Source organism: Physeter macrocephalus, chromosome 3 (assembly GCF_002837175.3).
Source record: "Physeter macrocephalus isolate SW-GA chromosome 3, ASM283717v5, whole genome shotgun sequence".
Lineage (NCBI taxonomy): Eukaryota > Metazoa > Chordata > Mammalia > Artiodactyla > Physeteridae > Physeter > Physeter macrocephalus.
In genome coordinates, this window is record NC_041216.1 from 20,781,453 (window position 1) to 20,794,988 (window position 13,536).

General features: G+C 52.4%; 1 protein-coding gene across 1 annotated transcript in view; it reads right to left on the minus strand.

Moving 5' to 3' along the window:
* Positions 1-13,536, minus strand: part of PADI3 (peptidyl arginine deiminase 3) — a 23,988-nt gene that overhangs the window by 7,949 nt on the left and 2,503 nt on the right. Inside the window, 9 exon segments of the mRNA XM_024125329.1 lie at positions 1,179-1,330; positions 3,031-3,138; positions 5,040-5,151; positions 5,254-5,452; positions 5,500-5,535; positions 5,538-5,624; positions 7,405-7,530; positions 8,184-8,262; positions 8,807-8,987. Of these exon segments, the coding sequence (XP_023981097.1) occupies positions 1,179-1,330; positions 3,031-3,138; positions 5,040-5,151; positions 5,254-5,452; positions 5,500-5,535; positions 5,538-5,624; positions 7,405-7,530; positions 8,184-8,262; positions 8,807-8,987 (1,080 nt within the window).

The following is a 13,536-nucleotide window of genomic DNA, read 5'->3' on the forward strand; positions in this document are numbered from 1 at the left end:
ATAAATATAAAAATAAAAATATAAAAATAAATAAATAAATAAATAAATATATATATATATATATATATATATATATATATATATATATAAAATAAATTACACTCCAGGTGAATTCTCTATGAGGCAGACACAGGACAGGTCAATCACACCAGGTCAGTGACCCACCCAGGTCTCACCATCCAGGCAAATCCTCAGAACCACCCTCAGACCCCATCCTCACATTTCTCTAAGAGACTGATTTCACCCCCATATTCAATCACCGGCTGGGCAGTTCTTCGTAGAGTTTAACTTACATCTCTCTTGCTGCAGCCTCGCCTTCCTGCATATCAGTGAGGGGAGAGGGTGATCTTTTCTCATAGCCCCAGCATTTTATGTTCATGAATTTAAACCCCATTCTTCTCTTGCCTTCTGAAAAAGTATCTAATGGCATGGCCCCAACTTCCTCTTTCTGTGAGATCATGTGTTTGAGGGCAGGTAGTCCCCTTCAAAGCTTCTTGTTTCACCTGTTATTTGATCACAAGTCTGTTCGAACTGCTTTGCTGAATTTGGTTGGCTCAGTCTTGGTCTATTCCATAGCAAATAACCATTATCATGTAATTCCTTTTCTTTTTCATCAGTACCCCTGTGTCACATATGGAACAAGACATAATCAGTTACTCTCTCTCTTTGTGTCACTGCTGTCTCAATTTTCATGTCCTATAACTCCCTTTTGCTCTCAGGACAAGGTCTGATATTAGTCATTTACATCATAGTATGAACAAGCATTGATTTAAATGTAATTTCTCCTGGGACTGCTGAGACTTAAAACTTTCTCATCTATAACTATTAATTGATGTCAACATCTATTTATTTTCTGAATCAGAAGACCTAAGCCTAGTCATAATTTTGCAGCCTGTGAGACCTTTCCCAGGTCACTCACCTTCTCTGGGCCCACTTATGAAATAAAAGAGTTGGACTGAATGATCTCTTACGTCTCTGCTTGCTCTGGTCTTCTCAAACTCCCTGAGGTAAGTGTGGACAGTGTCTGGAGAACAGTCTTCTGCTCCCACCCCACCACATCCAGGTCTACAATTTCATCACCGATTTTTTCTGGTTCTCTTCCAGGAGTAGAATGGCCCCTCCCCCAGCCACCATCACCACCCCACCCTCAGTCTCCACCCCAGGAACACCTCTCTCACCCAGGCAAGTTGCCACCAAAGAGGATCCTCCCCAGGGGGTATTCCTTCCCATTGGCCACCACTGGGGGGCTGACCTCCAGGTTCCCAAAGGAATCCAGGCCACTCACAGAGTTGTCTCGTGGTTCCCGAGTCATGTAGCCGAAATCTGGACCCTGGTAGGGGAAATTGAGTCAGGCTGGGAGTGGGGAGGCTCAGCAGGAAGAGCTTGAACCTACCTGTTGGGCTCTGAGCTCCTTAAAGGTAGAGTGGGAGTGACCACCCATTCTTCAGATGGAAATACTGAGTCAAAGATGGGGATCTGACCTAGCGGTATTTTTTTCACGCCTGCCAAGGTTGGGACACACACAGCCCACTGACTGGCCCTGCTGCCATATTAGAGAACGTTATTCCCCATGGTGATGGGGAAACAGCAGAGAGGGCCCTGGCTGCTCCAACACACCCCATTAGACATTGAGCCTGAGGCCACGGCCTCCCCCTTTACCCTCTGCACGGCCTTCCTGCCAAGTCCAATCCAAGGCAGGTATCTAGCTGCTCTAAAGTGGCCTACTTCGGGGACAAAGAGGCTGGTGATGACCCGCTGAGACTTAGTTTTTCAACTCTGGAAGAGGGGAGAGCTTCCCAGGGCCATGTCTTAGAAGGAATTTAGACAATATCGAGGGCCAGGGGAGAGCTCCTCCCACCTTTGTGATCCAATAAGGTGTTGGAGAAGTCTTCCGTTCTCCTTGGCACGAGGGAATCCCCCTCTTTTCTCAAGAGAGGTCGATTAAGACACTTTTTAAAAAAAATTTTATTGAAGTTTAGTTGATTTACAATGCTGTGTTAATTTCTGCTGTACAACAGAATGACTCAATTATACATATATCTCTTCTTTTTTTTTTTTTTTTTTTTTTTTTGAGTTACGTGGGCCTCTCACTGTTGTGGACTCTTCCGTTGCGGAGCACAGGCTCCGGACGCGCAGGCCCAGCTGCCATGGCTCACGGGCCCAGCCGCTCCGCGGCATGTGGGATCCTCCCGGACCGGGGCACGAACCCGCGTCCCCTGAATCAGCAGGCGGACTCTCAACCACTGCGCCACCAGGGAAGCCCTATCTCTTCTTTTTCATATTCTTTTCCATTACGGTTTATCACAGGATATTAAATATAGTTCCCTATGCTATACAGTAGCACCTTGTTGTTTATCCATCCTGTATGTAACAGTTTGCATTGGCTAAGCCCAAACTCCCAGTCCTTTCCTCCCCCACTCCCCCTCCTCTTTGGCAACCACAAGTCTGTTCTCTATGTCTGTGCGTCTGTTTCTGTTTCATAGATAAGTTTATTTGAAGACACCCTCTTTATTACCAATAATCATACGAGCAAACTATGTTGTATGCTTTCTTCATGTAGGCATGGAGAAGCCTCACAAACACCTGTGAGGCCAGGGCTAACATATTTTTACTGATGAAGAAACTGAGGCTCAGAGAGGGGAAATTATTCATGCAAGGTCACACAGCATGTGAGTGACAGAGCCAGGCTGTCTGACTCCAAAGCCTATGTTCTTAACAGCTGCACTGTCCTGCCTCCCCTCCCCATCTCGGGCTGCCAGATTTAGTAAAAAAAAGATACGGGATGCCCAGTTCGATTTGAATAACAGATAAACAACAACTATATTTTTGGTATAAGTATGTCCCATGCAATGTATGGGACATACTTATACTAAAAGTTACTCACTGTGTAGCTGAAATTCAGCTTTAACTGGGCATCTCCTATTTTATCTGGCAACTCTACTCCTGTCCCTAAAGAACATAGTTCCCAGTCTGGCCCTTGGGGTAATGTCTCTCAGCCCTCAGGCCTAGGCTGTGGCCTTGACCACTCACCAGGATTCGTTTGTAAGGGGAGCCCTGCAGTTCTCCATTCCTGGGGGAGTCAAAGACTACTGGGAAGGTCTTGTGCGGTGCCTGAATGTAGCCCAGCTCCATCTCATCCTGCAAACATGAGGGATGCCGGCTGTGGATGGTCAACAGCTTCCCCTGCTAGCCTGGCACTCAGCACCTTGGGGAAGGACTGTTCACGGGAGTTCTCTGCCTCAGGCCTGCTTTGCCCTTGGCGGGGAGGGGCCATGATGTCTGCTAGCTGGAGGAGGGGCTGGAGGCTCAGAGAGGGGGTCCACTTGCCTAGGGTCACACAGCAAGACAGGTCAGGAATGAACGAGAACATGGCCTTGGGGTTGTCCCTGTGCTGGGTCAGGGCAGAGTGGATACAGAGACGGGTTCGGGTGGCCTGTGATGGACAAACAGGTTGCTGGGCATCAGCCAGCACATCTGGCCTCTGCACGTGGTCATGAGGGATTGACGGCTGGACAGGGCTGAGGGCACCTGAGGAGGTACAGATCTGCCTCCTTTTCTTTATTTTCTTTCTTTTTTTTTTTTTTGCCACGCTGCGTGCGGGATCTTAGTTCCCCGACAAGGGATCAAACCCATGCCCCCTGCAGTGGCAGCTTGGAGTCCTAACCACTGGACCTCCAGGGAAGCCCCAGGCCTCCTTTTCAAACACGTAAACACACCCAGGTCAATCCTGAGCCCTCTGGTTCCGGAGGCAAAGATGACCCATCACTGATGAACTATGTATCCAACAAGGAGCTCACGATTATGGGCCCGGCCCTGCCCTAAGTTCTTTACAAATATTAACTCCATCAGTCCTCATGACATGCCTATGTGGAGGTGCCATGATTACCCCATATCACCGATGAGGAAAGTGAGGAACAGAGAGATCTAGTTATTTGTCCAAGGGCACACAGCTAGCCAGCAGCATAGCCAGGAACCAAACCCAGCCTGTCTGGCTCCAGAGTCCTGCTCTGAACCACCTCATTGGATGAACCTCCAGTTGAAATGAAAGCTTCTTAGCTTGGCATTCAAGGCCTCCTACCTCAACTCTTGCCCTTCAAAGAAACTGGGCCCTGGCCAAAGAGAATAGGTGACATCTTTTCTCATGCCTCCCACCTCTGGTCCTTTGCACATACCAGTCTTCTGCCAGGACCACCGTCCATTGAGTCTCAGCACAGCCCTTACCAGATCTGTGGCCCTAGGCATTCGCTCCCCTGAGAGCTCCTTCTTTATTGACAGGGCATTGTCAGGAAGATGAAATGATGCTACACGCGGCCAGCAGTGAGTGCTCGATAAACGACACAAATCATCATCCACTCGCCAAATCTGGTCCAGCTCAGATGCCCCCTCCGGGCAATCTTCACTGATCCCCCAGACAGAGGTGATGCCACACGCCTCCAAACCCTGCTGGCACTTTGCCAGCACCCCTGCTACATCTTAGACTGTTGGGTGGGGATTTCTGTCGCAATCTTTCTCTACATCAGGGCTTCTAGCCTCGGCACTCTTGACACTTGGGACCAGATAATTTTTTGTCGCGGAGGCCGTCCTGTGCATTGCAGGCTGTTTACCAGCATCCTTGGTCTCTACGCACTGGAAGCCAATAGCACCACCTCTCTCAGTGTAACAACCAAATGTCTCCAGACGCTGCCAAATGTCCCCTGGGGGGACAAAATCACCTTCCATGGAGAACCACTGGTCCAGGTTGTTGAGGGCAAGGAGCGTGTGCCCTGCACCTCTGCCATTCCCTTCAGGTTCAGCCCAGTGCCTATGCCAGATCCTATGGGTGAATGGATGTCAAATTCTATGTCAGTGTGCTTGAGCCTCCAGAAGGTTCTGGAGAGAAGGGGAGAGCTCTAGGTCTAGAATTAGAAAGAGCAGTGCCCTGGGGAGGCCGAGCACAGCCCCGGTCCTCCTGGATATTCCCAGCAGCACCCGCGTTGGGATGGGCCAGCCTCTCCCTCCAGGCCAGTGCCGGGTGAGGTGCTGCCCGGTGGCCGTGGTACCTGGATCCAGCGGTCGTTGTGGTTCTCGGCCTGTGGGCAGATGGTCGGCTTGCAGCCGGCCCTCCTGGCCAGTTCCGCCACTGCATCCACAAAACACGTGTTGTTCCTCGCACTGCAGACAAGCCCAGGGAGAGTGCCTCAGGACAGAGCCAGGCCTGGGGGTGGAGAGAGGGGCCACCAGGGTCAGAAGGACACCCAGCACCCCCGGACTCACCGGCACACGCACACCTCCAGGGGCGGCAGGGTGCTGTGCATGATAATCCAGGGCGCCACATGGAACACCACGGTGTCAGTGAAGATGGGGGATTCGGAGAAATCCGGCAGGGGAAGACCAGAGGGAAAAGAAACTGGCCTCAGGGTCCAGAGCCTGGATGGTTCAAGAACCACCGTGGACTTGAGCAGGCCGCTTGCTCCTTAGTTTCTGGAGAGGCACCAGAGGGTCGGTCGGGATCTTTCACGCCAGCGTCAGGGAAGGAGAGGCCCTCTACGAAGAAGGCTCCTCGTCCCCGTGGAAGCGGGGAACCCGGTACGACACCTTGTTCTGGCCCAGCACGTGCCTGTAAGCCTCGCATGAGTCCTTGGGACCTGGGAGGGGACAGAAGGGGTGGCCGTGGCTCCCGAGCGGGCCTGGGGAGCAGGAAGGGCTGTGCTGCCTCACCAAGAAAATGTAAGCCAGACAACAGCTCGTGCCTCTCACCTCCCACTGGCAAAGGAGAGAAAGATCCTTAATACCTGGCCTGGGCAGGCCTGGGTGGGGGCAAGGGAGGGCATTCCTTTCTAAGATCAGTGCTCAGATCTTTCGGAGGGCAATTTGGTGGCATCTAAGAAGGTAATGTTGGGACTTCCCTGGTGGCGCAGTGGTTAAGAATCCGCCTGCCAATGCAGGGGACATGGGTTCGAGCCCTGGTCCGGAAAGATCCCACATGCCGCGGAGCAACGAAGCCCGTGCACCACAACTACTGAGCCTGCGCTCTAGAGCCCACGAGCCACAACCACTGAGACCACGAGCCACAACTACTGAGACCACGAGCCACAACTACTGAAGCCCGTGTGTCTAGAGCCCCTGCTCCGCAACAAGAGAAGCCACCGAAATGAGAAGCCTGCACACCGCAATGAAGAGTAGCCCCTGCTCGCCGCGACTAGAGAAAGCCCAGGCACAGCAACGAAGACCCAACACAGCCAAAAGTAAATAAATAAATAAATTTATTAAAAAAAAAAAAAAAAAAAAAAAAAAAAGAAGGTAACGTTTACCCCTAACCAGAAATTCCATGGCTAGGTATCTTTCCTACAAAATACATGTACAAGAGTGTTCACTGGTTAATTATTCATTCATTGAATAAATATTTACTGAGCGCCTACTATGCACCTAGGAGGCATAGTTCTGGGCTCAGGATATGGCCGTAAGCAAGGTCCCTGCCTGCCAGGAACCTAGATTGTTGTAAAATGAGAACACTGCAAAAACTGTGCCTTCAGGGGACCAGATAATTTACAGCACCTCCATGCTTTGGAACACGATGCAGCTGTGGAGGAGAGTGAAGCAGAGCTAAATAAACACGCAGGGAGATGTGTAGGATGTATAACTCAATGAGAGAAACCATTTGGAAAGCAGAGTATGTACACAGACACACGCACGCACCCACACACCATGCACACACACACACCATGCTCATCTAGCGCACATAGAGAAAAGTTGGGAAGAACACACACCAGATTGTTAACAGTGAACACATTTTAAGAGTCAGGTTTTAGGGTAGGGAGAGCAAACTCTCATTTTTTATTGTACATACGTCTATATTTTTTAAATGACCATATTATTACTGGTATACATTTGTATTTTTAAAATGTAAAAAATTTTTACATTATATACTTTTATTTGTGATAATGGAATTGTGGCTATGTAAAGCAATAGTTTGGGGGTTTTTGTGGGGGGGCGGGGAGATACAGACTGAATTATTATAGAGGCAAACAGCCAGGGTGTCTGGGACTGGCTTTAAAATACTTCAGCAAACCGAGAAGGATAGATGAAGTAAGAGAGGCAAAATAGTGATCACTGTTGAATCTGAGTGGGTGGCACATGGGGGTTCATTACACCATTCTCTCTACTTTTGTGGATGTTGGAAAGTTTTGATAATAAAAATTTCTAAATGTGCTTAGAACATATTTTAAAAATTCAGTCATCCAATAAAACCACCCGAGGCACGGCTGTGCCAGGGATGCCAGCCGACCGGTCCTGGAACTCTCTCATCTGACTCTTCTTCCTCTGACCCCCAAGGCAGCCCAGGAGCCAAAGCAGAGCCTTCCCTCTCACCCCAGGTGGGGAAACTGAGGCCCCTCCCCCGGCAGGGCAGGATGGGCATGAACTCACCACAGGCATGGAAGACCCGTGCCCACTTGGCCTCAGAGCTGGAGGGCTGGAGGACAAGTCTGTGGTCGTCGAAAAGGGCAGCGGGGCCTTGGGTCCGCAGGACCATGACAGACATATCTTCCAGGTCTGGGGAGCCAGACACAGGGTGGCAATTCAGGGGGCCTCCGACAGCCCAGCCCCTCTGACTCCTGCCCGTGCCCTCCCCAGGGCAGAGGGTGCCAAGACCTGGGTCTCTGAGCCCCAGCTCTGCCCACCCTGTGGAAGCACTGGGAGCCACCAGGACCAAACCTCGAAGATGGCTGTAAGCATGTGACACGGTGAGCTACTTCCTACCCTCTCTGCACCTCGGTTTCCTCATCTGCCCAGAGAACCAGGAAGTATAGAGCGGCCAGCCCGATGCCTGGCACACGACAGGTGTGCAGGAGAAGCACGTGGGGTAAGAAGGCCACCTGGGCGGCACGAAGGTGAAGGTCCCTGTCTCGGTCCCAGAATCACTCGCTGCTGCCCTGGGCCAGCCCCTCCCCGCCCCAAAGCCTCAGCCTTCCTGTCTCCAAAACAATCACGCCAACTTTTAGAGTAGCATGGGCATCTCAGGGCTGTTGTGGGGCTGGAGGAGGTCACGGCTGCCCCAGGCTGGGCGCATGGTCAGTGCTCCTTAAAGGGCCAGTTTCCCAAAGTATCGCTCCCCACATGGAGTGGGGACCTGCCGCCCATACGACAAGGCCTGGTCCCCATCACCCCTTTAGGGGGCGTCCCCTGTGCCCTGTGTAGAGGGACACCCGACTTCTCCCACTTTGTAAATCCCCCCCTGCCCTGGGGCCAGAACACTGCCTCCAGCTGGGTCTTGTTAAACTCAAACTTAATGGGCAGAGACAGGAGAGGAAGGGGAGGCATCCGGCCTCTGAGAAGTGAATGGGGGTCAGGAAGAGAGTGGGTTAGGGGAAGCTGAGGCCCCTGGGGAAAGGGGTCTCCCCAGGCAGCGGCTTCCCTCCCCCATCTCTGCTTTCTCTCCCTCATTCAGAGTATCAGAGACCACGAGTCAACCCTCAGCCTACAGATGGGGAAACTGAGGCCCGACACAGAAGAACTAGGACAACTCCCGCCTTCACAAGGGGTCCTGGGAAGCAAGAGAAGGGGCAAAGGCTGGCTCCTGTTCAACACTGGGAGGAAGGTGCTATGATTATGCCCATTTTACAGTTGGGGGAACTGAGGCCCAGAGCGGTGATGTGACTCACCAGCAGACTCACAGTTTGTGTTTGTAAGTTGCAGAGCTGGCTGGCTCCAGTGCCAGGCGCTTACCCACTGTGCTACCCTGCACTCTGGATAAAGAGAGGGCACTGGGCCCTTGTGGAGTGAGATCACTGCCTCGCCATCACTCCCTCAGACCAAGGGTCCTGCTTACGTGACTGTCACTGAGGTCGTTGCTGGGAGAGTTCATGACCATGATGCTCTGCAACCCCGCGTTAAAGCACCACCGCCCGGTGTCTGCGTGCTCCCGGCCCCTCTCCACTCCGGTAGAGGTGTAGATGTCCACACCGCGGGTTCCGTAGACCTCAAACATCTCTGTTCCCTCAGGTACTGACCTGGGAAGAACAGGGAGCCACGGGAAGTGCTAGAGGGCAGCCCTTGTTCAGATACTTGAGCTCTGGCTCAAACTCTTGCTTCCAGGAAGTCTTCCTTGACTACCCCAGGCCTCTCAGATTCTCACAGCAAGCTCCTGGAAGTAAAGCCTGGACCTCACACACAGGTAAACAGTCTCACATTCTAAGGTTCTGTGTTCATTAACATTTCCCTTGTGAGTTCTCCAGGCATTAACGGAGGGTTAAAAATTCCATGCTGTTCTGTGGCCCTGGGGCCTCATTTCCCCCACTCCAGCTAGTCTGGGAGTCCTGTTTGAAATCAGTCTGTTCATCCTCTGATTGTCTGTGGGGTGCCTACTGTGCATGCTGGCCCTGCTGAGCTGAGGAAGATACACCCACTGCCCCCGAGCCTTCAGTCTGGCTAGGGAGCTGAGGACAGCACTGCCCAGGGCAGCCAGATGGGATTCAGGGTGACGGGGTCAGGGGTCAGTGGGATCCCATGTAGGGAGAGACCACTGTGGGCCAGAGGAACCAGAGGGCTTCCTGGAGGAAGCAGCACACACATCCAGCTGGGGGATAGGAGTAGCTGACTTTGGTTGAGCCCTTGCTATGTGCCAGCACTATTTGAGTTTCTTTATGTGCCTGATTCATGTAATCCACTCAAAAACCCCAGGAGGTAGCGACTATTATTGTCTCCCGTTTTACAGGTGGGAAACTGAGGTTAAAGTAAACTGTCCAAGGTCATGAAGCTAGTTAGTGGCAGGACTGGGGTCCAAACCCAGGCCTTCTGGCTCCTGAGTCCACATTCTTCCCCAAGAGTAATAACAACAGTAATCATAACCCCCAGGGCTCCCATCCCCTGAACATTTACCATGGCAGCTTGGCTAAGACTTTCTGAATTATCAGCTCATCTCATCCTCAGCACAGCCCCAGGAGGAGGGGATCATTACTGCCACTTAACGTGGGGAAACTGAGGCTCAGGATGGGCAAGAGGCTTCCCCAAGCTTGCACAGCTGGCCACAACCACTGCCCAGGCCCTTTCCCTTCCCTGCCTCCACGTGGAAGAAAGCAGACCTCCTCCAAAGCACCCTCTTCACTCCTCTGCCAGCATGAGTCTGACACTTCTCAACATGCCTTTCCTTTAAAAAAAGAGAAATCAATGAAGCCTAACGGTACTCCACCAGGCGGGTCCCACTCCAGGGCGAGGCCCTGCCAGGTATCCTCACCGGGTGGGACGCGCTGACACACCTGTGTCTCCTTCCCAGCAGGGCTGCCAGATTTAATAATATACAGAGCACCCAGTCGGACTTGAATTTCAGATAAACAACAAACAATTGTTTTAGTATAAGTATGTCCCGTGAAATATCTGGGACATACTTACACTACAAAATTATTCATTGTTCATCTGGATTTCAAATTTAACTAGGCATCCTGGATTTTATCTGGCAACCCTACTCCCGAAGCTGTAATTTCCAGGGCTCTGTCTTATTGTGCCCTGGGTGGGTGAGAATCTAGGTAGAGAGACATGGGCACACAGAGACAGTGACAAAGGGACAGGAAAAGACATGGAGAGACAGAGACTCATGGAGATAGACCGGGGTACGAAGGGCCCCCAGCATCCTCCCCACAAACACAAGCTACAGCGGAGCGCCTTGGATGGTCCTCCTGGTATGAAGCCCACCCAGTTCCCAGGCCCCAGCCTCTGGTTTGGGGTATCTCAGCCCAGCTCCCCTGCACCTCCCTGGCCCAGGCCTTGTATGAGGCACCAGGGGACCCCTGATGAAGACAGAAGTGCCCCTGCCCAGGAGGCGCCCAAAGAAGCGGAGAGCTTGGTAGTGCCAGGACCAAGGTCAAGAGTCAGGTTCTAGACTGGGCTGGGTTGCCCATCAGCCAGGTGACCTTGAACAAATCACCTAGCCTCCCCGGGCCCTGTTACCTCACCTGTAAAGTGGGATAATGACACTTACTGGGCCAACCCCACAGGCAATTGTGAGGCTCAAGCGCGATAATAGATGGGGAAGTCTTGGAAAACCACCGGCCCAGGACTGGGGAAGGGGTTACTAGGGTAAATTAGGGCACAGGAAATGGGTGGATGGGAGCAGGTTGAGAGGGTGTACTGGGGTGTCCGGGGAAGGCTTCCCGGAGGAAGGCAGGTAAACCGAGGACAAGGAAGAGACACATCTAAGGGGAAGGGGTTTCCACTGCAGAGCCTTAGGAGGTCAAGTGCAAACTCAGGCTGCGACGAGCTCATCTTCGTTTCACCCCTATGTAACGGGAAGCCAGCGACGGCTCCTGATCAGGAGGGGCAACACAGTGGAACCATGGCGAGGTGGTTAAGCCTGCGGACTCTGGGGGCAGGAAGCCTGGGTTCAAATCCCAGCCCCACCACTCACTAGCTGTGTGACCTTGAGGGAGTGACTCGGCCTCCCTGTGCCTCAGTGTCCACATCTATAAAGTGGGGAGATGAGATGACGAAAGGAGTGTGAGTAAACACTGGGGATGAGTAAAATTTGGAGGCACCTGAACCCAAGCCCTCATTTCACTGCTGGGGAAACTGAGGCCCAGAAGAGGAGAGACTGGAAGACAGGGCCCTAGACTCCCAGTCTAGTGCTCATGCTTCATCATGCAGCCGTGTGTTAGGAAGATCAAAGGGGAGGCTTCTAGGAGGAGAGCCTGCGTCAGGTACAGGAGGATCTGGATTCCCCATTTCCTGGAGGACAGGGACAGCGGCCAGAGGCTCACGTGGATGAAGTTCTTCCTCCAGCCAGGCCACCCCGAGTGCAGCATGCTGCTCTAGACAGCATCCCCAGCCCAGTCCTGGGGGCACCTGTGGCTGGGGGCCTCGTCCTCTCCCAACGAGTAGGACAGTCCAAGACCCTCCCCAGCCCTGAGCCCTTCTAGCCAGCCCAAGGGCCCAACTGATCCAGTGGTACAGCCAGCCTAGGAGCCGGTGCACGGTGGGGAAAACATGATGGGATGACCAACAGTTCTGGTTTGCCAGGGCCTGAGGCATTTCCTGGGGTGCGGGACATTCCATGCTAAAACCTAGAAAGTCTTGGGCAAACTGGGACAGCTGGTCACCCTCACCGTGGTCAACTTCAGATCTAGCTGTTGAAAATGCAGATTCCAGAACCATGAGTTCTGCAGTCAGAGCGCAGGAACCTGCATTTTAAACCACACTGATGCCCAGTGAAGTCTGAGGACCATGGCTAAGGGTGGACTGTCTCAGAAACAGTGGACCCTGGTCCCCCGCGAGTGTGGGAGTGACTCCATGCGAGCTCACGCCCTCCTGGGAATCAAGACCGAAACCCACTCTCTCCCTTTGAGGGCTCAGGGCCTTCACCTCTGGGAAAACAAAATCAGACATTTCAGAGCCGGGAAATTGACAGCAAAGGTCTTTGTGGCTGAAAACAGGAAAGTTGACAAGATGACCACCAAGGTCCCCAGCAAGTTGGTCCATAGGAGCCGAGGAGACCAAGGCCCAAACAGCTCAGGCTCTGGGTACCAGCTGCCCCTCCCTCTTCAGTGAGGCTCCCAGATCCCCGACTGCACTGGCCTCACCAACGGAACACAATTCAGGAAGTCACTGCCCCTCCTTAATTCTACATCTTCCTGCCCCTGGAAAATGACAGTCACACAGACACTTTTTACAAAGTCCAAATAGTTAAGACAGTTAAAGATGCATCCACCTCCCAGAGCCTAGCTCTCTGCACAGGCAGGTTGGAGCTTTACATCAAACACAATCTGGTAGAGACGGAAGGGGAGGTGCTTTGTCAAATCAGGGAGGAGGCTCAGAGGCCTCCATGAGCAGAGCTTGAAATCCACTCTTCTACGCCAACCTCCTCAGAGTACATATGGGGAAACTGAGGCCCAGGAAGGAGCAGAAAGTTACTCAAGATGACATAGCAAAGGGTGAAAGAACTAGGGCCAAAACTCAGGGTTCCTGGCCCCCAGGTGCCCCAAGCCTTTTCCTTCTATTAGACCACCTCTGCTGAGCAAGGGATGAGCTGTTTGCCCTTCCAGCTAGGGCAGCGGTTCTCAACCCTGGCTGCACATCCAGTGCGTGGCTCAGCACACCTGTGTATTACCCTTCCTGACCCTCCTCCCAAAGAATCCCCATTCAGGAAAGCAAAACCCCCTTACCAAGTCTGGGCCATCTCCAGCTCAATGGAAGGAAGGAAGACAGGGTTTAATCCACTAGTGATTAGAGAGCCCCAATGGTCTTGCTCATCCTGCAAGGCTCTGGTTGGTGCCCTTTCTCCAGGAAGCCTGCCCTGACTGCTCAGCCTGTGTTAATTTCTCTTTTATCATTTCCTCCTTCTCTCAGTATGGCTCAGAGTTTGTTCCCCAGCCATCTTGCGGATGGCAGGTTTGGGGACGCTTGAGGCTGTCTAGAGAGCCAGGAAGGATACTTAAAATGATGATGATGGTGGTTATAATGGTAGCAGTTACCATAACTGAATGTTCACATGCCAGCCATCGCCTACGTGCGCCGCATGCACAATCTCATTCAATCGTCCCAATAGCCCTTTGAAGTGAAGGCCAAAGTGCT